This window comes from Equus quagga, chromosome 8 (assembly GCF_021613505.1).
Source record: "Equus quagga isolate Etosha38 chromosome 8, UCLA_HA_Equagga_1.0, whole genome shotgun sequence".
Taxonomy (NCBI): Eukaryota; Metazoa; Chordata; class Mammalia; order Perissodactyla; family Equidae; genus Equus; species Equus quagga.
In genome coordinates, this window is record NC_060274.1 from 1871850 (window position 1) to 1895720 (window position 23871).

Sequence of the window (23871 nt, forward strand, 5' to 3'; positions counted from 1 at the left end):
TCTGTCCCCCTGCCTCGCTCAGGGGAGACCTCCTTCACCACGCTCTGCTGACACCATCCCAGCCCCGGGCCCTGCCTGCACCTGCCAGGACCTGAGACCATCTGGGAGACACCAGGAAAGGTATTTTTCAGTTGGTGTTTTCCGTAAGCCCAGGATATCATCCAGAAGCTGCTTGATCTGCCCTCTTCGCTCCCACGGCACCTCACGTTTTCACCCAATTTCCCCCCTTCTGGGGACGTTTACCTGCCCCAGCTGGCTCATTGCTTCACACTCTGATGTCCAACTCCTTCCACTGTCCACATGCAGGAAACGGAAAAATCACAACTCTTGGATTTCACTAACCTCTCAAACCACTCAGAATAATTGCCTTTCCCTTCCTGTTATTAGGGAACAACCCTCGTGGATGTTGGAACCCAATGTGGCCGACAGACACCTACTGGGCACTGAAATGGTTTCCCTGTGCATTTCCTCTAGCTCTGATTTCTTCGCAATTAATGATTCCATTTACCAAAATGAGATGATCCTTCAGGGAAATATAAGAAAAAAGGGTATGTTATTTAATACTATGCAGACAATTCTCATCTTGCACTTTAATATTTTCTGTTTCTCACGTTTGGGTCAGTGTTTATTTTAAGGATGGAGATCCTGAGACGTGGATGGGATGGAGGAGGGGCGGGGACTTCTCTGATGACACAAGGACAGAGGAGCAGGCTGTCCCCGAGAGCCCACATCCGCTTTCCCAGAGGAATTGAACCATTTTGATCCAGAGGGTCTTCAGATACATGTGGGGACCTTCCTATTAGATGACACTTTAGAGGATTATAAGAAATTTCCAACCTTTATAAAGGTCGTTTGACTCTTAGAAGCTGTGGGACCATCAGCTTCTCTTACTAGGTGAGCATCCACTTAGCACTTCTCCCAAGGGTGCCTCTGGATTTTGCTCTCTCACTGTCACGGCATGCAGAGAGCTCAGGGGAATCCCAAAAACCTCAAAGCAAAGGCTTTGAGCCAGAGCACCCCGAAAAAAACTACTCTGACGTGAGCACCAAGTACCCACACACGGAGAGACAGTGTCGTCGGGAGCAACGGAGTCCAGCTCCTCGGCCTCATTTCCCATCTGCCGTGTCTGTTGGTCGCAGATTTACCGAATTCACTTATGAGAACTCTATGTCTCCATGTGCATCAAGGAGCAAGATCCTCCCTTATAAAATGTGCTCCTAGAGCAAAGAAAGTTAACATCCGAAATGCTTCCAGCTGCACCAAAACTCAATGTCCGGTTCCTACTAAATATTACAAGAAAGCATGAGAAAAGTCAACACCCCACTCAAACGAGAAGCCACTAGATTAAACATTAGTCGGTCAGCTTCGAGTGAAAGGGCGGACACCTAAAAAGATCCTCTGTGTCACATTTTAGGGATTCTCTAAAAATCGCCCAACAAGGTTTCACAAAGGATTCTCTTTAAATTCATAGTGCACGCAACACCATTGGGTGTTGGTTAAATTGGATAAGGCGGTTAAATTTTCCCCATCCTTTCAGCCGAAACACCACGTAAGGCCTGCATCTTACAGACACACACCAGGACTTCCAGAGTTTGGAGCCGAGGTCCAGGGTCTCGTCCAGTGGTCCTCCTGCCCACCCAGTGCACAGGCTATTACTCACGACCATTTAACAAGCACACAAACCTGAGAACATCCACCGTGGCGGGCACGTTATTTTGCATCTTTAATTTTAGAAAGTGATGCTGTTGTCTTAATACATTGCCACCAAAATAAGTTCTTCATCCTAACGAAGGTAAGACCACCAAGGTTTAGACGCTGAAATCACTCTTGTTAACATCAGGCATTAAATGTTTCTTTCAACCTCGAGCCAGCAAAGGAGTGGGGCAGAAGGCTGGGGGAGCTGAGTCCAAACACCTGGGCTGCACACCTGGCTGCCCCAGGCTGCCCAGGGCTCAGGTTTCTCATGCAAGAATGAAGGGACTGATGGACAGACCTGTAAAATCCACTTCTGACTCTCAGGTGTGTGAGGTGAAAAGGAATGAAGATAGACTTACTTTCTCCTTGCATCTGTCCTAACTCTAAATGTTACCAAGTAAAAGGGACCAAAAAAATCTCATCATAACAATGTCTTTAAAAAATCACATGAGAGGGGCCAGCCTGGTGGCATAGTGGTTAAGTTTGCTGGCTCCAGTTCGGCAGCCCAGGGTTCATGGGTTCTGATCCCAGGAGTGAACCTAAGTACCACTCATCAAGCCATGCTGTGGCAGGGTCCCACATACAAAATAGAGGAAGATGGGCACAGATCTTCACTCAGGGCCAATCTTCCTCACCAAAAAAAAAAGAAAGAAAAAAAATCCCATGAGAAAGTCTTAAAGAAGATATCCCAAATGAGAGAAGATGTGTTAGGTGGTACCATTATGGATTGGCATTGTTATTTTCCCAAACGTGTATTATGTTGTTACATTGCTTCTAGAATTTCTTTTAATCTTCTAAGAAGGCTATCCTAGCATTTCTCCCTGAATAACTGCTTGGAGGCCTCGAGTTTTGGGGTTTATTACATCCGAGGAGCCCTGTGGTCATTTAGAGGTGTGTCCTAGGTGTGCTTATTGTGCTGTAGCCATATGAGTTTGAGGCAAGTGAAGTGCACTCGAGAAAATTTTTTGGAGTATCAGTCAACCAAAGTGAATTTTATCTTATTTATGATAAATTGAAAGCTATCTTTGAAGGATCTCTAAAGAGCTCAAAATTGCAGTGAGAGAAGCATGGCTCAATCGAGATAATGTAAGACAGACACCTAAGGCTTGAAAGAGATGTGAAATTCAGATGAGGGAACCAGAGCCCAGGAGAAAAGTCCAGCCAACCTTCCCACGCTGACTTAGGGCTGTTCCCACCCCGACAACCCCTGGGCTCCCAGAAACCATCAACACCCCCTCCGGGAGGCGCCAGCTCCAGACCCAAGACGCGTTCCTTCTGCCTGCACTTGGCACCAATATCGCGTTTCCTTAACTCTCCCTCGGGTTGTCCTAGGCATGACTAACGGGAAGAGCTCATCTCCGAAGTATCTGTTTGGCGAATTTTCCTTGCAGATGTCCAGGTTGTCCTCTGCTGTGTTTCCTGTCCGTGACCCAGATTCCTCGTCCACGAGTCCAGCGGACTCTGCGCCCTGGACCAGAATGAGTCTACAGAACACTTCGTGGTCAGTGAGGCTCCGGTCTGGCTCTGAGCTTCTCATTTACAGACCTGGGTTGTCTGTATCTTCCATCCAACCCATCGTGTCAGGAGCTTACGAGGCCCATGACTACCAGCTGGGGGACCCTGGGCACTTCACTTAATCCATCTGTGTCCTAATTTCCTCGTCTGAAAAATGGGAACAATCATGGCGCCCACTGCACGGAGGGGTAGTGAAGAACAGAGGAGTTAACACGGGGAAATCCTTTGGAACAGGGCGCTGAACACAGTCAGCGTGACATTAGCTATTATTGCTGTGTTATTAAGGAAGTGGGCCGCGGAGGGGCTGGTCCAGCCCAGGGGACCTTCATTTCCCCCAAGAAGTGGACTCTATGGGGAACTGGTGTTGAAAAGGACAAATGGGGACCACAGGGAATGGTGATGGAAGAAGGCATGCTTTCATTCTGCAGCACAGAAGGCGGAGACTCTGCAGCTGGCCCACCGGGAGCGGTAAACCCAGGAACGAGGATCAGAACTGTGGCCTCAGAGCCCTGGACCCAGGACTTGCTGCATCCGATCCCCCAGGCGGGCACCGTGAGCCCGTCTCCTCCAGGGGAGGCCAGCTCAGTCCTCCTGCCCCCGATGGCTCACTGCCTCTGACACTAGCCCCGTAGGGGCCACAGTGAGGCATGCCCCTGCGCTGGCACCCCCAACAGCATTATCTTGGGGCCCCACCTGCAGGATCACGTCACCACCAGGTCCCTGCAGTCTTTTTGGAATGAGTCCAAGAGGCCTGCCTTGTGCTAAATTCCACAGCAGAGTCTGTCTCCTGATGGGGCCTACAGTGTCCACTTTTGCCGCAGGCAAAAAGGACCGGCCACACACCATCATGCCGTGAATGGCACCACAGAAAGACAGCGAACAGGTGAGTCAGCCACATAACAACTAAACCTAAAGAAGAACAAGGATGTTCCCCTTACACTAGTGGGAAAGGGAAGGAAAGAGGGAGACAACAAAACTTTCAGAAAAACCGGGGCCTTCCCTCTGCTGGGCCTCGTGTCCTGCCCACCTCGGCCACACCAATTTCCAGCACTGTCTGGGGATAAAGGCCGTGGGAGTTGTGGCGCCCGGAGAGCGGCCTGGCCCACGTGCACAGGAGCCGGGGGCAAAGCAGCCGTCCCAGCCTTGCTCACAGAGGCGGCTTGGACACATGGCATGGGGCCACCGCTGGTGCTCTGCGAGGATTATTACAACCGCATCTATATGATTAGAATCTGGCAGCCTGCACATGTACAAATGATGTCTCCAGGTCACTTTATAATTACGAGGCACCCCAGAGGCAAAACACAGGCATCCGGTAATTGCAGCTTAGTGAGTCCTGCACGAGCGCCATTTGTAACTGCCACCGTCACAGTCACCCAGGCCCCCGGGGCTCACCGAGGAGTGGACTCCTGCAAGAGGCAGGGCTGTGGAGGTGGCGGCCTCGCTGGGAGCTGTGGTGGCTTTGAAGTGTGTTTGAATTTATGTTTTGTAAAGGAGGGCATCACCACGTCAACCTGAAGGCGCACTGCGTTTTCGTTCAAAGTGTTTGAACATATTCTCCACCTGACACCCTCATCGCGCACGTGCGAGTCCAGAGGCGAGGAGAGAAAGTGAGAGTGTGTCTGAGTGAGCATCGGAAGGTCTCAGTGGGGGACGGAGGACATCAGTCTGGGCCCTGCTCTTCCCAGTTTGGTACCGTTTGCCGGGAGGAAAACAATCGAGCATGAGGCAGAAAAAGAGCCATTTCACTTTTACGTGTATCTACCTGCTCCCGGTCAATTCTTCTTAAAATTCCCATTACCTTCATTTTATTTTCCTTTCCCTAAGCTCTGGTCTCGCTTATAAAGACTGCCCTCCTTAACTTGACGTCCTGATGCCCTCCGACCTCTCCTCCGCCTCACCCCGCCCCTCCCCACAGGTGCGGCTCCCTGCAGCCCTGCCACTCTCAGTTGACGTCATCTTCGCTCCTCACCCGAAGAAACCCACGGATTCTGCTCCTGGGAAATCTCACCTTTTCTCCCTGTTAACAATCCCTCTCATCCAAAAATCCCAAAGCACCCTCCCCAAAATGGAGCGAGTCTTCTCCCATGTGGCCTCGATCTGGAGAGCCTCAAGAAACTCCAGCACCACAGAGAGAATTCAAGAGTAAAGGACACTTCTGCTCTGAAGACCCCATGCCACGATCACCAAAGAAGAAAGCCCCGCGTCCAGAAGACGCTGTCATCACCATCAGCATCGAGAAGTATGTCCCGGAGCTGCCCCGGCTAAGGGCCCTGAGGGTCCCGACCCACACACAGAGACTTTTCTGCTGATCCTGCTGAGGAAACGGCCAGGCTGTTCACCAAAGGTCGCCATTTCATTCTTTCACATCTTAAAGAAAACTCCTATCCTAGTCCGAAAGCCAGCAAAGGGCACGCTCTGCTCCTTCACCCAGCCCCGGACAGTGGCAGCGCAGCTGGTTTTGAGTCTGGTATTACTAGAGTCTTCTTTAAAGTGTGAAAGAGTTGAATGGTGAACTTTGTCACAGATGCGCAATTTCCCCATCACCGTTCCGCCTGAGGAGGATCAGCCCAGCAGGGAGAAAACTCGGTTTCCAGGCCTTGTCAGTGCTGGGGGTGACCACGTGTACACAGGACAGACTGCAGGAAGCCTGAGGGCCAGAGGGAGAGACAGAGACAGAGAGACAGACATAGAGACAGAGAGAGACAGAGATAGAGAGACAGAAACAGAGAGAGACAGAGATAGAAATATAGAGACACAGAGACAGAGATAGAGAGACAGAGAGACAGGGATAGAGAGACAGAGACAGAGAGAAAGACAGAGATAGAGAGACACAGACAGAGACTGAGAGAGTCAAGATAGAGACAGAAAGATGGAGATAGAGAGAGATAGAGACAGAGACAGAGGCAGAGACAGAGATAGAAAGAGACACAGAGACAGAGATAGAGAGATAGAGAGAAGGATAGAGAGACAGAGACAGAGGAAACAGAAAGACAGAGACAGAGATAGAAAGAGAGGCAGAGACAGAGAGACAGAGATAGAGAGACAGAGACAGAGGGAGAGACAGAGAAACAGAGACAGAGGAGACAGAGACAGAAAGATAGAGATAGAGATAGAGAAATACAGAGATAGGGAGAGACAGAGAGAGAGAGCGACAGAGACAGACAGACAGAGAGAGACAGAGGTTATCTCTAGCCCTCTCTGTTTACTTGGCCAAGGAAGTCCTTCTCTCATTTTTCTTAAATCAGGGGTAAAGCAAGAAGACAGTGAGGAGACCTCAGGATGAGCGCTGGCGCAACAGCACCTCTGAGAAGGGAGGGCTGCAAGGGCAGTGCCGGGCCCGGGGGCGCCCTCTCCCCGTGGGGAACCCCATGCACTTGCTAGCACACCCCCAGGTGTCCCTGCCCTCTGTCTCCCGCCCAGATTTCCTCACATGGGAGGACACGTGACATGTGCCCACAGCAGAGGAGACACTGGATTCAAAACTGACTCACCCTGTGTTCACAGGACACAGGCTGCCCCGCACGGGAGCATCCAGGGCATGCCCAGGCCTGGGGCACCGACGTCAGGCGGACAGAGAGGAGATGCTGGGGCCTCTGGCTGCCTGTGCCTCTGTCTAGGACCCCTGGAACCCCCGAGGAAGCCCCTCTGATGGAGCATCAATCTGCCAGGCTGCCCTGTCGCCACATCAACGCAGGGCCAACGGCACGGGCTTGGCCGAGCCTGGAGACAGGCGCCAGGCTCTGAGAAGTCGTGGCCCGAAAAGGGAAACCTCCAGGCTGTGAGCGCAGCCTCCTCCCCTGACCTGTAGAAACAGTGTGTGGGATGACCTGCCGCTGTGGCCAGCAGATGCTCGCTCTCATTTGTCACGTGAAAAAGAACTCAGAAAGAAAACAGGGGTGGGAAGGAGAGAAGGGACAGGCCTGGGGCTGTAAACCTGGACAGAGTTTCCTTCAGAGTTTTGGATGCAAAGAACCTTAAACGGCTTCAGAGCCTCTGCCCAGGAGAGGCCAGGAAAAAACGTGCTCAAGAGAGACGGGAGCTGGCAAGTCACCGCCGGAGTCTTCTCTCGCACAGCGTGTCTGCAGACTTTATAGGGAAAGTCTCGCTCGGAGAAGAGACTTTGAAAGCCTTGGCACAGAATTCTGATTTGCTGCTGTTACTGTCCTTTCAGGTTAAAACCCATCCTAAATTTGACATGTTGAGGGCTTCCTTCCCTGGAGGACGCTGAAAAATCACATTAACCTAGCAGATAAAATAAGTTAAGTCTCTGCTTTACATGACCTGGACTCACTAAGTGCACAGATCCCGCAGCAGAAAGAAAAGAGCATCCTGATTAGCAGCCCCGGAGCCCTGCAGAGGACGACCCCACTCAAATTCCTCCCCTGACTTTGGTTATTTAAAACCAAAACGCTCCTTCGGTAACATAGCTCTGTTATCCAGTATTTGAGCGATAGCAGTGGATTCAACATGCATACACCAGATTTGCATATTCCAAATAAGGTTGCTAGAAATATCAAATAAAAATGTCCTTGTTTGTGAATTCCCTAAGTTAGCCTCTGTGCCTCATGAGTCAGATCTTTCAAACTGGGAAGTTGAATGGGGTGCCCGAGCTCATGCTCAGGGGAGACCCCCCTTCCAGGGGGAGCTCCTTCTGTTGTCAAACTGGCAGAAGCTCTGCTGGTGGTCTTAGCCCTGAACCCCACCTCTGAACCCCCATCCTCGAAAGACAGAGCCAGGCTGCTCTTGGGCTCCCTCCTGTGGTCACACAGGGAACCTCCAGCTGCGCAGGCGACGCGCTCGTCCACACAGCCGCTGGGCCACCGCACCTGTGTTTCGGGCTGGGTGTAAAAGGTAGGAGAGACGCCAAGAGAGCACAAAAAGGGATTCATGACTCCACCTGGATTATATCTCCAAATGAAAAGAAAGATCTATCTCTGGCAACTCCCTCCAAAAGACAAATCTTTTAAGAATGAAGAACCAATCAACAGGAGCACGTATCTCAGGATCCGGGGAAGCAAGAACTCAGCGAACGTGTGCGTTCAGGTCAGAGCTGTTACTCACTTTCCTTACCCTGAGGTGCTTACAGAACTCAAACAGAGAGACAGCCAAGAAGAACAGAGAGCTGCCTGGCAGGGGTACGAGGACAGACGAGACACTGCTGGAGGAACACAGCAGGCTGGCTCTCTCTGCTTCCAGAGGATGTAAGACAATTCATCATATCACACAGGAGTCTTAATCCCAGGGACCAGATGCCATCATCCTGTTACTTGGAGGAACGGGTCCGTGATTCCAGGAGAGGGCCTGTGCACAAGGTGCTGGAACAGGCTGCAGAACAGAAGTGATGAGGATTCACGACCTTATGGACAAAGGGTCAATTACTGGATTAGCGGAAGCTTTTTAGAGTGAGATGTACAGTAACCTGTACTTCAGAGTCCAATTTAGTGTTTTATTGATGATTTTTAGGTCGCTGATCCCGGGGGGGATGGTGGAAGGAGGGGGGTAGACATATCAGCTGGGGCTTTTTCCCTGGGGCAGTGACTACAAGCAGAGATGGAAATGGGTCTGTGTCTCACCTCCTGGGACTGAGGCCTAGCATATCCCTCAGGTGTCTTGAAAGCACCAGGTGCCTTTTACAGGAAGACAGACCAAGGGTTAACAAACCTGCATACACCAGAGGGGACAGTGCCAACCTGGGATAACGGGATCAGGACGCAAACTTAGTGTTAACAGGAGCATCTATAAAGTACCACTTATGGATTCAAAAACCTCAAAAAGCCAACTACCAAGAGAGACTGGCTTTACAGAATCTCACATTTAGAAAGTACTTAGCAATGGGAGCCAACCACGCACCTGAGCCATCTGGGGAGGTGATGCTCTGCGGCTGAATGACCAACTGCCTTCCAGATACTGCGACTGGTATTGGGGCCACGTTCATCAAAGTCTATTTATCAACCAGGTCTCAACAGGGAGAGTGGAAAGTTCAGAAAGGGAAGTGGAGCCTTGGGGCTTGTGATGATCCCTTAGATGGGACGATGAGAGGGCCTGGGAGCAAGGCTGTGTAGACGCCTGGTGTGGGGAACTCATTTAATCTTCACAGAGCCCTCCAAACACTGGAAGAGAGAACCTTTCTCTGAGGCTTGAGAAAAAAGGGCTCAGGGACGGGAAGATATGGACGCATTGAGAAGGGGGTCAGGCCTTCAGAAGAGCTAGTAATCCTTAAATATCTAAATAAAGGGCCTACAGAAAACACAATGTTAGTTCTTGCTGATTCATCCACAGATGACTTTCTGAAGATTGCGTGATTTCTCCACCTGCATTCAAACTAGAGTCTTGCCCGCCTTCCTATGCAACAACTTCTTACAGAGGGTCCAAGATGAATCTTCCATGTGACAAATTTTATTCCACAAGGAATGGCATTAGAGCAGTCACCAGAATGTTCATATTCTCTCTCTCTCTTTAACATTTGAAACTCTGTGCATGGGTTTTCCAAAGACAGAGGATTCCCTGGCCTTGGCCTTCCTTGGCCAGAGCTATGATGTCACAGCATCCCATTTGGCTCCACGGGAGACGGGGCCTCCCTCTCGCCCTCTCCTGCTCCTCTCTTCTTTTCTCCTCTTTCTCCTTATAGACAAACACCTTGAATGAAAGAAGCTACAACAGTGTGTTGACTGCAACTCTCCCGTCTCTAGTGGGAAGTAGGGGATTTGCCTGGAGAGTTGAGTCCTGGCCAGTGCTGGAGACGGCACTTGCCAGTTTGTCAGTTCTTTGACTCGGCCATTCCACTGTGAAGAACATAACAGTGCCTCTTAAAACAGGCATGTGTAACGTGGCTGCTTTCTGAGATGAAAGTGTGATGGGAAAGCTTGACGCACACTTTACACTGTGTTGAAGTCCACGGCACTTCACAGAAAGGGTGCGAGTGAGGGCTTTTTCCACCCAGGGAGCGACACCCTGCCTGGACCCTTCATCCCCAAAATTGGCCAAGAACTTTCAAAATTCCAGTCATTTGACAGTCTTGACCCAACTCGTCACCGCAATATGGCAGAACACTAAATTTTTTTCAAAGGGGATTTTTAAAAATTACATTTAAATGTACTGGTTTTTTAAAAAATGCCTTCATTACACAGATCCAAGTCCGAGGAGGAATGAATTAATATACGACTGAAAACAAACAATGCACTAAATTCTGCTCTAACACTTTCATTCAAATCTGATGAATTGTTTTAAAAATGAGCAGCAGACATGGAATTTATTTTTTATTTTGTAATTTCTAATTTGTATTTAAAAGTGATTGGCTCTTACCTACATATCTTGGGAGTCTTTTTACTTGAATTTGATTTCTTATGGAAGGAAAAATACAATAGTGACCTTTACAACTGTCAAAGTTATGCAGAGTGTTCTGTGATATTTCTTCTGATTTGTATATTTTTCTCAATGTTATAAAAAAATATATGGTAGAGTAAGAAAAGGGCAAGTATGGGGATGAACTCCATGTGAAGTGAGATTCATCTGTGCATAAATTAGTTATGTTAGCAATCAGGAAACATTAACAAGATACAATGAAGAAAAGGCAAGTCTATGTTCAGCTCTTCTGAAGATGGGCCAAAAAAGTGGCTAGAGGTGAGCAAAGAAAGGGGAAAAAAGGTAATTATATGTAAAAACTTGAACATGGGGGTTAGATTTTGAATGACACTTTAGATCGACAACACCTAAGGCAGTCAGAGTTATAATGAAATTGGAAAAGATTCGGCGAAACGTGTCTGCCAAACCACAGAGGCAATTAAGGTAATTACAAAGCCTACCAGCCTACAACTGCAAAGGTCCCTGAGAAATTAAAATCATCGGGTCTACCCACTCAGGAATGTACTTTTCCATCACTCTTCAGAGCGCTATAAAAACATTTCTTAGTCAACTTTTCATTAAAACATAAAAATGTAGCTCATTCGGAGGGAGAAATACGTCCACCGCTCATCAGAAGCGCTCACTGTCTCAGTTACACAAGAAGAGCCAGTGGAAGTCTCCTAGCTCCACAGGGTGGCACGGTGACTTCTCTTCTGCTGCTCCTGAGAGCCGTTGAGAGAGAAGAGAAGGGCCCCACTCCCAGGTCACCACCGTCAGGGGTTCCCAAGGTCATCTCAACGCGGTATTCATGGGGCAGAGTCCCAAAGAGTCCCTTCCAGGGGCTGTTTTCATCCTTCACGACCTCGCCTCAACATCATCTCCTTATTCACAATACAGGAATGTCTTGGCATGGTCTAGAGAAATGCCTACCACCTTCTTTGGTCCGTTGTGGGCTGGTATGGGATGGACCTGAGCAGGGCAGGCAAAGCCACGGGAAGTCAGCCAGATTTTCCTCATCCCCAAAAGGAAACCAATCGTCTGTGATTGCACTTCTCTAATAGGTCGGATGGATTCATCTGTTTCTAGTGCCTTGATTACTGAAGAGTATAGAAGATAAATAAACAAAACAACCCAACTCGGGTAAGGTCAACTTATTCGCCACAGTATTTTTTTTGCCAACAAACTGATTAATTTGTTCTTTAAGAAATGACTAAAATCCAACAAATTTGAGAAACATCCAAATGAAATGAGCCTAATAGATTATGCCATACTGAAGTATTCTGAACCAGTGATCAAAGGTACCACAGATTATTGTGTTTACCTAAAACTCTTCATGCTTTCTGAAACTTCATTATTATTGGAAGACGCTTTGCCAGCAACCTCAAATGTTAAGAATTGGCTTACCCAGAAAAAAATCTGCCATAGGCATGAGGCTTGCTAATGGATGGGGTCAGTAACATGATGCTGGGGATAGATGACTATTGTAGCCCACCCACCACAGCCAGCTGGCCACCAGGACAGAGCTCCACAGAGGGGAACTGACAAATGCTTTTAGAGAAAAGAAGATGAGGAGGAGAAACTCAACAACCTCTTATGGCATTTCAGCTAACACTAAAATAGAAATAGTAGCATTAATGGTCAGTGCATTGGAGACAAGAGAAGCAAAGAGGATTAACTGGAATTTGGGCAAGACACAGAAAAATGATGACCAAGGAGAAGAAGAAAGGAAAAAGAAGGAAGATCTATATTGAAGGAAGAAGGAGTTCATTTACTATATTTACATTTCTTCACCTTCTCTTAAATGCCAGCTTAATTGGTTAATACGCCACATTATGTCATACACAATAAAAATTTGAATATAATTATGGTTTTTGTACTCACTCTGAGACTGCCTCCATGCTGAAAATCCAAATTAAATTTGGCCAGATATGCAGTATACAAGTTTCCATTTATAATTTCCTTTTTTTAATCGTGACAATATAAATGTGAACATTTTACTTGCTTCTACCTATTTGTGTCATATTACAGATCTTTGCTCTTTGATTTTTCAGCCTATAAAACCGTAAGAATGTCTGTTATTTTCACTTTTAGAATAGTTTCTTCTTAGCCCATACGAAATTTTAGGATCTCATTTTCTGAAATCTTTTCTCCTTATGCGCTTCAGTTAAATATTCAATATATTAAGTGTAATTCAAATTCTAAAGATGTACAATTATTAACGGTGGAATCTTGTCCCATCAATTGGGGAAACATGAAAGTGACAATTCTACTCTTCTACAAATGAGCTCAGAAAATATTTCTTAAATTTTCTTCTCTAATTTCAAAATCCTACTGGAAATCCATCATTCTAAGTGTGTGAGTGGAACAGTGTATCTTCTAACTCAAAAACACATAAATATTACCCTTGACCTCCATCCCACTGCCAATCTTAATAACAGTCCTCGTCCTAAAATCCTAGATTGTCCTGAAGGTTTATTTTGATATAGGATTGCTTAGAAATCTGTTCTGTTCTGGGCCATTGCAACCTATGTTACATCAATGCCCGTTTACTGCACAATCTTGCTAGGGCCTGATGTTGCTTATAGTTTTATTTATCGTCTTGATTTCAAATCAAAATTAAAGCGAGACCTCCAGATGTTTGGGTTTTTCGTCGCCATGTAAATGGGTTTCTAGGCTGGAAAATTTTGATTGTGCTTAGTTTCCCTCTCCTTAACTACCTCCGTGGTCCGTGTTCTGCTGATGAATGAAATGCAGCCTTCCCAGGGCATCAAAAGTGCTCAGAGCATTTGCAACGGGAGAAGAAGAAAACCATAATCACTCCCTATAATATTCAACATTGAGCGAAACAGCATCAGAACAGGGTGATGGATACATGACATATGATAACTGCCCCGGAAGTGGAGGAGCATCTTTGGTTTTGCTGTTTCAGCAACATTAATATTAGATCCCCTCGTGGACTTGCTAATAACGAAACATTTTAAAATTTATATGTGAGCAAGTCATGTTTTTCCATCTCCTTCCTTCCCTTTCAAAGCAAATAAATACATGTAGGGTGGAAAACAGCCATTTCAACTCTCTCATTACACAGTCCCCCAGATCAGTAGGTCCTGAGCACCCACCATGTGCCGAACCCCAGGAAAAAGGCACTGAAGGTCACCCAGTCTAAGAGGCGAAAGGCACTGTGGGATTATAAAGTCCCCAAAGGTGACTTGGAAAATAGTTCAGGGAACTCCCCCAAAGGAAGACAATTTCAGGTTGAATTTTGGACGCATCTACACCAGCTGAGTGTCCAGCGGTTACTCATCTCTTGAACGTGGCTACAACAGAACCTTTCTGGTTAGTTTGTTGTGAGGGCTAAGTGAAAAATCACATACAAGTGCCCTTAAGAGAGTGCCTGGGACACAGAAACATTCAGTAAGAGCTCACGACGAAGTCCTGGATATGAACTCGGGGGAGCATCACCCATCGGCAACGAGAAACAGTATGAGAAGGGAGGTAACCTAACTTCTATGTTCTGAGTATGGGCAATATGCCACTTAGTCAGCTCCAAATGGAATCAACTGGTCCCATCTCAAATGCTTCTCGGGAGCAGGCATGGATAATAGCGTTCCTCAGTGCTCCTAAAGGAAGCACCCCGGTATGGGTTTACTGGCTGGTCTATGAAAACCCATAGAATGGCACCTAGGACAAAGGATAGGAATTGTGATCATGTCTGTTCACTGTTTGAAGAATATAATTATATGTAATCGAAACAATTTATACCAGAAATTATGCCCTAGTCTCAGCCATTGGCAATAAAAAGGGAAAAAGTGAACGCTTCACATGAGAAACAGATATGGTCTGGCCTTAGAATGTACCCACTTCTTCAGGGAATAAATAGATGTGGATTCAGATTAGGGTAGATTAGACACACTTAACAACATCTGTTGATTAGAAATAACACTGTGGTCTGATCAACGACTGGGAGATTATCCAAAGCCATCAGAGAGTGCTGAGAAAAAACACAAAGGGCCTTATGGTGCCATGTCTAAAGAATGACCTCAATGGAAAAAAAAGAAAAGAAACTTTTCCAGCAAAGCAGATTCTCTTAGTCTTGAACACAGCGTAGCAGAGGTGATCAAGTCCAGTGATAAACTTCTAAACCCCAAAGAGGCCGTGAGGTCTTCCTCTTTCTAGAAATGGATGGAAGAGAAGGAGGCAGAGAATCAGAATTGCGTTGTTTTCATTTGCCGGTCTAGTCTTACACGCCTTACTAAGCTCATACACACAGCAAGGTGTGCTCCAGGAATCTGTGATGGGCAAAAACCCACGCACATCCGAATCACGCAGCAACATGAGTTGATAATTATGGCCTTCAAAACTATCTCATAGGGGCCAATGGCATGGGGTGCCATCAAAAACAATGTTAATTGGAGAAGTAATGTGTACTGGGTATATTTAAAAGCCTTATCTTTCATTCTCACAACATGCTAAAAAGATACTACTATTTTATCCCCACTTTACAGATAAAGACACTGAAGATTAGGAGAGTGAAGTAATTTGCCTAGGGTCACACATCCAGAACACACCTAGCTGTCCCCCCCACCTCTCCCCAACAGCTCCCATGGACTCAAGCTGCCTCTCCAACTTATTCAAGATCAGATGTAAATCTTGTAGAGAGAAAGCCATTCCTCTGGAAACAAAAGAGATCCTCAAATACTAAAGAGTGATCTGAAAAGAGGTTAGCACCACAGAAAGATCTAGCACAGCTAACATTCCCTCATGACCCATCAACCCGACGTCTCGGTTTCCTAGACTCGGGTGTGGGATGGCAAGGAGGACGCCAAAACATTTTATGCCTTTCAACTTTTCTCCCAGATGCAAAAGCAACCCAGCATTTTATTTGCAAATGTGGTTTGAAGGCACAAAGTTTTCTGGGGACGTGCAGTCAAAGGGGCTCGACTCACATCGTATGCACAGTCCCCTTCGGCACAGGAAGTCCACACGGGGCTGGCACCCCGAACCCCATGAAATCCTTGGGGCAATCTCAGGAAGGCAAAAGACGGGGAGGTTAAAGCAAATGGATAAGTAAGAGGAGTGGTGGGGAGAGAGGGAAGAAGCTCTACCGAAATTGTTCCAGGAACTAAGCACCTTGCTTCTGCTTTTCCGCAGCCCGAGGCTCCCCAGGGACAGCAGGCAGGTAACAGTCTACTTTTTGCACTTTCCAAAAATCTGTGCAACTGTAGTTAACCTGCTGCTAAGCCCTGGAAGAAAACACTAGGGTCTCATTTCCAGAATCGGTCTGTTTCTCTAGGGCCTTTAAAGCACTAAGAGGGGGATTTCTTTTTGTGTGTGTGTGTGTGTGTGTGTGTGTGCCTGTGCACATATGTATGCGTAGATGTACAGACACGTAAACACACACAGTAAATATGATTTGACGTCCCCTCTGGGGAGGTAAAAGCTCTATAGGAAAAGCCTGGCATGTGAAAACCCTATTCCAGCTTCCAGCGAGCAGTTTCTAATCTACAAGTCACTGGTGAGACACAAGGCAGGGACCCGAGGACGGCTCCAGAAGAATTTTAGGTATGAACAATGAACTCACTAACTCCTTCCCCTGTCATACTGCTTTTTAAAAAGAAAATAAGGCTCACAGGACTGCTTCAAATTTGCTGAAAAGCAGAACCGGACCACAGCTCGTTTCAATCGTCGGTATTTTCGATACAATAAACGCCTTCAGGACGAGTCCCCCGCCACTTAAAAGCGTCTGCCCACCAGAGGTGTTCCCTCTACCTTCGTGTTTTCTCAAACACTTGTTCAAAAACACATTTAAGTGGAATGTTTTCGTTTCTGCAGATTGCATTAATTATGGGTTTGCAAACCCCGCGAGCCCACGCGGTCTGCCCGAGCTGGGGGCTGCAGGCGCGCCCGGCCTGGGCCAGCCGCGGTGGCTTGGCTCAGCCCCGTGGGCACGGCTCCGCGCTTGGCACCGCGCGCGGGGCGGCCAAGGCCATCGGGTAGAAGTCGCGGCTAAGAAAGAAAAACACATGGCGGTCACCGCAGTGATCCACGCGCGGCCAGGAGCGCCGGCCTGCGCGCAGCACCCCGCCCTGGGGGAGGAAACGGAGGGGCAAAGGTACCGCAGGACGTGGACCCCGCCTCGCCCCTCCGATTTCTGCCTTCCCAGACTAGTGACAAATCATCTTTATTTTTAATGTCATCTGCTCCTTCTAAATTCTCTTAGGGAGAATCTCCGGGAGAGTCAGGCGAACCTTGTGGGGTCCAGGAGCCGGGCCCATCACTTGCAGCCCCTTCACCCAGCTAGCGGTCACCGGTCCGCGAGGCGCACACGCCGAGAGCCAAGACGCCAGCGGACAAACGCGCTCCAGGCGGTGGGTCAGCGGCGAGCTGGCGACCGAGTCTTGGGTGGATCCGCCCTCGGACAGTCCGCGGGGCGGCGCCGGCTTTCCCAGACCTTGTTTCCGCGCGGGGCCCTGCCCACCTGTGAGTGGGGGAGCGCAGGACACACTGAGCGCACCCGTAACTCCCACTCACCCCCCGACCCGCGGCAGTAGGACGCTGGGAATCCCCTGCAGCCAGTGGCCGTCCAGCCTCCGCGCTCAGGCCACAGACCGGCCAGGGCCCCACCTGCCCAGGCCCCGCAGGTGGGCAGCTGAGAGGAGGCGCCACCCTCCGAGGGTCACCTGCTCCCCGCGCCTGGGCGCCTCGGCCGGAGGGGAGCGCGGGGACACGAGCCGGGCCGGCTGCAGGAGGCGGCAGGCGAGCTCGCCAGGTCCCCGCGCGCGGGACTCACCGTGAGCGCCGAGAACTTCTGCGCGCGCGCGGGCGGGAGCAGCCCCGCGAGCAGCGGCAGCCAGCAGAGCTGAGGGAGCAGCATGGTGACGCGCACGGGGACGACGGGGGCTCTCGGCCCCGGAGGGCGCGGACGACGCTCTGAGCAGCGGCCGCGCCCTGCGCGCTGGCAAGGCGGCGGGGGAGCCGGGTGGGCGAGCGCGGCAGAGCGCGCGGGCGGAGCGGCGTCTCGCGGTCCTCTCCCCACCGCTCCAGGCGGCCCGGACTCGACCAGCTGCCCTCCTGGCACCGAGCGGTCCTCGCGTCCTTTGCCGCTTCCCCGGCTCCTGTCAAATAACTGCAGAACTTCCCGGATCCTCCTCCTTCCCTCCTCCCTCCCTCCCCTCTCCTCCCCCAGCCCCACCTCCCGCGCCCGCCGCCGCGCCCTGCTCGGCATGGTTGCCCGCTCTCGGGCCCAGAGGCCGCCCCGGGCGCGGGTCTGCGGGAGCGAGAGGTGGAGAGGGGGCCACGAGGGCTGTGCCTTGCCTGTGGGCGCAGTGTGCATGCCTCCTTCCCTGCGCGCGCGCGCACACGCGTGCACACACAGACACGCGCGCGCGACCTGGGAGAGCTCCCTGGCGCAACCACAAGATGCGCTGCGCCCTCCTCCAGTCCCAGGGCGCCGAGTCAATCCACGCACCATCAGCCCCGCGAGTCTGGTTCACCCACGAGGGTCAACGCGAAGCCCAGTTCAGCCCCCAGCTCCCCCTCCACCACCACCGCCTCCCCTGCCCTGCCTTGGTTCTCCTAGACTCTAATGCCACCTGGTCCAGCCCAGAAGGCCGCCTTTAACTTGCTGATTGATTAGCTGGCTCTCCGGCAAGGGCGGCTCTCAACACAACACCGTCCAGAAACTTCGCAGAGGGCCGCGAGCCTTTGGCATCTTTCTGAAGGTCAACCCCCTCCGGGGAGTGTTTTGGACCCAGAGATCCGGGTTCTGACTTCCATTTAGCCATGATCCGCGGCAAACGTGGCGGATGAGGCTGCTTTCCAGGGGTTCGGTGAAAGCCTTTCAGGTGTTTATGCCGCGAGCCCAGGGGCTGCAGAAGCTGCAGACGCCTCCGTGGACACTGGTTGGAAACCAAGAGAATTCCGCACACCCAGACGCTGGATAGTGTTCATTGCAGACAACATCGCTGAAATAGTTTACCCTTGGCTTACAACTTTACAGGGGAAAAAAAAAAAACAATTCTGGCTCACACAGAGAGCTAAAGGAGGGAAGATTTTCAAGAACAATGCCTCAGTTGACTTGTCAGGGGCACTGGGAAAAAGACCTAAAGGTAGAAAACCCAAATTTGATTTTTAATGCCATGTTTAATCTGAAACTTTGGTTATGAGTTGGGCGGGGGGGCCCCTGTATCACCAAATTCCCGGGACTGACTGCTGAGTCAGAGGCTATGCTGTTCTAACCAGTGGGTCCCACACAGCGGAGGGAGAAGTCTTCCCATATTCTCAGCAAAAGGATGGACTTAGGGCCGTGGAAGGAAGTGTGTCTTCCGGAAAGACGGCCACTCTAAGAATGCTCCTTCAAATTCCGGAGCCCAGGGAATCTGTTAAGTACTTAAACACATTCCTCCTGGCTTGAGGGCTCAGAAGGAAATTATAATAAAACTCTTTGGGGACTGTTCTTGGGTCCCAAGACACAAGTGAGCAGAGCAGCTGCAAATGATTAAGTAAATAAGGAATGCTATTAGGAAATGCTCATAAAAATTAAGGTAAAAATAAAAAAGTAAACACTGCATACTGCTTATTCTACCATCATCCAAAGAAGAAAATTTACGTTCAAAGCTGACATAAATCCTTTAAAAAGAATTCGCTACTAAAAATTTTGGTTCTACTTCCTACTTTATTGAAAGGATTGTAAGCCCATAGCTGATAAATTCATTTGATCTTGTGCACTTTGCTGTAGAACTTAAAAGATCGAACGTGTTCATTGCTCACCCTCATCAGCTTCAAGGATGGCCAAAAAGGAGTAGACTTAATGATTCCCATTTTACAGATGAGGAAAAAAGCAAAGTCAAATGTCTTTACCGGATCTGATCAACAGCAAAACGAGGACCAGACTCCAGATGCCAAAACCTGCAATACTGGCAGTTCCACTTTGCTCCTTTGGAGGTTGTATAGAGAAGCCATATTGTGAGGGAAACTTCTTGGCCCTCATAGGCTTGTATTCAAGAATCTCAACGTATCATACGCATGTCAACTCCAGAAAGATAAATGCAATGTATTTGTCTCAGACTCTGACAAAGTGAGATGAGGCAGGATGGGATCCTTCAAAAGCACTTTCATCACTAGAAGAGGCCACAGGTCCCGAACATCAAACTTTAATTTCTTAGAGATACTAGAAGTGGGGTTTGGAGACATAATCAGTTTCTGGTTTTATAGAGAAAAACAGTGCATTTATGAAAAACACTAGGATATAGTTACATCTGTCTGTCATTCGTAAGTCTCCAAAAAAAATTATTACTGCTGTGAATAACAGATAAGTGCTCTGTTAGGAAGGTCATATAAGTAAATTCATTTAGTGCAAAATTAAGACAGGAAATAACTGGCTCAATATTTTCCAAACAGTTCCTGTAGGACAAGACAGGCTCATAGAAGAAGTTCCCTTCTCTTAGAAATGTGGATTTTTTTTTTTAATTAGCGAGTGATAAAGTCCCATTCTAAAATACGGATTGTGGGCCCAGAATTTAAATTTCTCTCACTGGTGAAAGTTACAATAACGAGGAGCCGGAGAAACTAATAACCCATTACACTAGCCATTTCTAAACCCACTTTGCCTGTTAGGCCGTTAGCAAAATGCTTTATCAGGCTTTCTGGCTCACATTTTCATTTATTTCACTATGCTAAAACTGCAAAAGGATTTTATTATTGTTGTAGACCCGATATAATTTAATTATTAGTTCTGGCTAATTCATGTTTGGCCAGAAAACATTTTGTCAGCCTACTTTGACACCTTAGCATGCAAAGCATGAGACCTTGAACCAAATGTCTCATTGCTGATTCAGTGTCTTCCATCCTCAGAGTCATTGTCCTGAGTGTCGGCTCGATCCCAGTGACCAAGAGCTGACAACTGTGTATACCCTGGACATTACCCCGCTTCACCAGTCACCTGGCAATCACTTATTTTATGAATATTTTCTCCTAGTTTCTGCTTGACCCTGGCAAGAAGAATCTTCATAGTCCCCTTAGTCCCCTTAGGTCAGTTCTGGATAATTGTCCTCTCCTGTCTGGTAGTCACACTTCTCTCAACTCATGGAATTACTCCAGACTTCACTCTGGATGAGAGAATTGTCAGTTTCCTGTAGTTTCTGGAGTCTCCATCTTCTCCTTTTCCTATTCATTGGGTCATCTGTATCTTCCTTGTAATTTGTTCCCTTCGGTCCAAGCGTAAAGGATACATGACCCTCACGTCAGTCCTGGGCTTTTAGCCCGAGCCCCCAGCTCTGGAAACCCACGTGCCAAAGAAGAGTCACAGAGAGATGGAGTGACCGTGGTCTGACAAAATTAGACGCTGCGGGTGAGCTGGCCCTTCACTGTGACCACAAGACGAGGTCAACAAGGATGTCATGTTAAAGAGCAGACCAGGTGGAAATATGTATTTATCCCTTAGCCTAACACAGTAGCTCTCTTCCATCTTTTTAGACATTTAAGTAACAGATCATTTGAATTTGTCTTTGTTCTCACTGAAACTGTGTAGACAAGTTTCTTCTTCCTTCTCAAGATGCTTTATGACAACACTTTTAGGTGCTTTCTGGAAGTTTTTAATAAACTGGAATGTGCTGGGTGTTTCATACACGTTATCTAATGAACTCTCGTAGAAACGCTGCAAAGTAGTTGTTTTACAGATGATGATAATAAGGCCCAAGGAGATTACAGAACCTGCCCAGATCTACACAACCAGTAAGTGGTGGGAGCAGAATCTTAACTCAGGTTTCATCCCAGGGTCCACATCTTTCCTCCACAACAGTCTGCATCTGTGAGGGCACGAGCACAGACACATTATCACTGATTCACACTGTTTCATCTTGTTTAAGATCTACCAGCAAACAAGTAAAAGAAGTATTTTGGAGTTGTTTTTGATTTATTCGTGACACTTCAATCATGCTACAGTGTTTTCCAAATTAAGGTTTAGTTTCCAAAGAAAGTTCCATTTCACACAGCCAAATACAAAATTGCTACTTTTGCAGCAAGAACCTTTCCTCTAACATTGACGGGAGACACCTGCGCTATCCTGAAAGGATGTATTTCTGGTGCCAGAGATACTCAATCTAACCAATCTTATATCAGGTCAACACATGCCACTATGGTCGGGAGACCAGCACAGGTTTACTGAAATCCATTTGTTTCTGTAATACTCCGAAGCTGTTGTTGCCTTTCTATTCACGAAACTATGTTGATTAGTATATGAAACTTACAGACTGTATCAGTTACAGAGCTAAATATAATAATAATTTTAAAAGCCCATCACTACCAAGACTAATGATGGGAGGTGCGTGCTTGGAGAAACTCAGAGCTAAATAAATGTATAGCAGCCAAACTATTCCTATCTCGGATGACCTAAACTACCTTTGGATTCTCCCTCCTCATTAACCACAGTCTAGAAGTCCCTTTCTCCTTTCTTCATACAAGATCTGCCTTTGGGGGAGGGGAAAAAAATGTTTAGAATGGTAACAGAAATGCTGCTTGCCAGGAATTCTCTGAAGCTCGTGGACCACACAGATGCTAGTTATCCAGACAGAAAGCAGGGTAAGGAGATACCCCAGTAAAGAAAACTTTCAACCACCTCAGCAAGCCCTCCCCCTTCTCTAGCCCAGCCCACTCTGGGCTGGCTTTCCATCAAACTCTCTCCTCTCCCCTGGCTCTGAGCTCAATATTAAAATGCATCCTTGCATAGTTCAGACAAACTCCACAGTAATGGAAACCATGATGTAAATAGTGTTTGCCCCCTGGCCTTACACCACCAATTGGCTTTCACGTCTTTTGGGAAGAGTCTATTGTTGGGTAGCAGAATTTTGTCCTCATCATCCAACAGGCTTTGCTCCATCTTCCTACCCAAGAGTCTCTCTGACTTCAGGGCAGGAAGTCATGGTCTTCTTGGGCTTGATACTACTTCTGCCCCAATCCTGGGTAAATTCCTTGATTCTGTCTGTCCTAGAAAACAGTACCATAAGGTTGAGATCTAGTTACATGATTTTGGACCATTTAATTCATAGTTCTGTATGTCTGGATGCTTGCCTAAGGAAACCAGATTTTTTCTATAGTACCTGTAAAGTAACTAAATAATGGACAGCAGAGACACATGGAATTCTGCCAGTGCATCGGCACATCTGAGCCCTGGGGGCCAGGGACAGGAGCAGGTGGGAAATGACACAGCACCTGCCCTGCTCTCTGGCCTCACGGTCCTCAGTGAGTCCCTTGCTTGTTCAAGCAAAAGGAGCCTCTTTCTTCCATATCCTGAGTAATTATTCATTCTTTTAGATGCTTGGTCATTTTCATGTACTGTTTTGAACAAGAAAATCAATTCTAATCATTATATCACTATATCCTTATATATAATTGTATCATTATATATGTTCAACTTAGCAAAATATGCATCATTCCATTCCACAGGACATACAGAGAGCTGTATATTTTAGCCAAAAAAGAATTTCCGTGGAAACGTAACTTGATCTGCTAGGACAGAATGACTTTGTGACTATTTGGACTGCTTCTGTCATCTAGAAGGAGGCAGCTTGGTTCAAGGAGACCAAAGAAATCTGCTTGAATGAGACAAAACACTAACTTTGCAATTTATTAAAGATCAGCATAATGTTTAATGAGAGCGGAGTTTGTAAGTGCTCAGAGCCCCCGACAGAACGTAATTTGGAACGCTGGTCAGCAAGAAAGTGTAGTTGAAACTATTTAGCCAGAAAAGAATATTCTCGAATTTGATCTGTGTTTCTTATTTTCTATTGGTGATCGAGATCATCACAGGCAATTTTCAGCTTTTTATTTATTCTTAGCGTTATTTTGTCATTTTAAGAGTTTATCAGGTTGTTTTATGACTATAAAATATTGGATATAGAAAATGCTATCAATAGGAAGCATGCCATTATTTTATCTACCACTATCAAAGGAAAAATCACTTCCAATTACCTCATAACACAGTACTGTCTACAAGTGGTGTTCCATCCATCCCCTTGGAGATGCTAAAATGTGGGGAACGAGCCTATGTTCATATACAAAATCCTATATGTCTGCTCTGTGCTGTTGGAACAATGGCGATAGCTAATGTTGGGCTTGTTTTCTGTTTTGGCTTATTATTTTTGTTCAAAATGAGAGAAATACATACCCGCTGGAACAAAAAGGAAAAAAAAGAAACAGAAAAAGAATCCTAACAACTCTCGCATCCTCCAACTAATGACCTCAGTTGGGACAAAGGCATTCTTCCTTGCTGTCTGCAAAAATGCCCCCAAAGCTGGGGTAGTGGAGCTCTTAAAGCCATAA

At 47.6% G+C, this 23871-nt stretch overlaps 1 protein-coding gene across 3 annotated transcripts in view; it reads right to left on the bottom strand.

The window, feature by feature from the left end:
* The window catches only part of SMOC2 (SPARC related modular calcium binding 2), a 170348-nt gene extending 152678 nt beyond the window's left edge, over positions 1–17670 (bottom strand). For all 3 annotated transcript variants that reach the window (XM_046670363.1, XM_046670362.1, XM_046670361.1), the window contains exon 1: positions 17345–17670. In XM_046670363.1, the coding sequence (XP_046526319.1) occupies positions 17345–17428 (84 nt within the window). In that variant the 5' untranslated portion in view covers positions 17429–17670. The remainder of the gene's footprint in view (positions 1–17344) is intronic.
* Positions 17671–23871: the final 6201 nt, after the last annotated feature.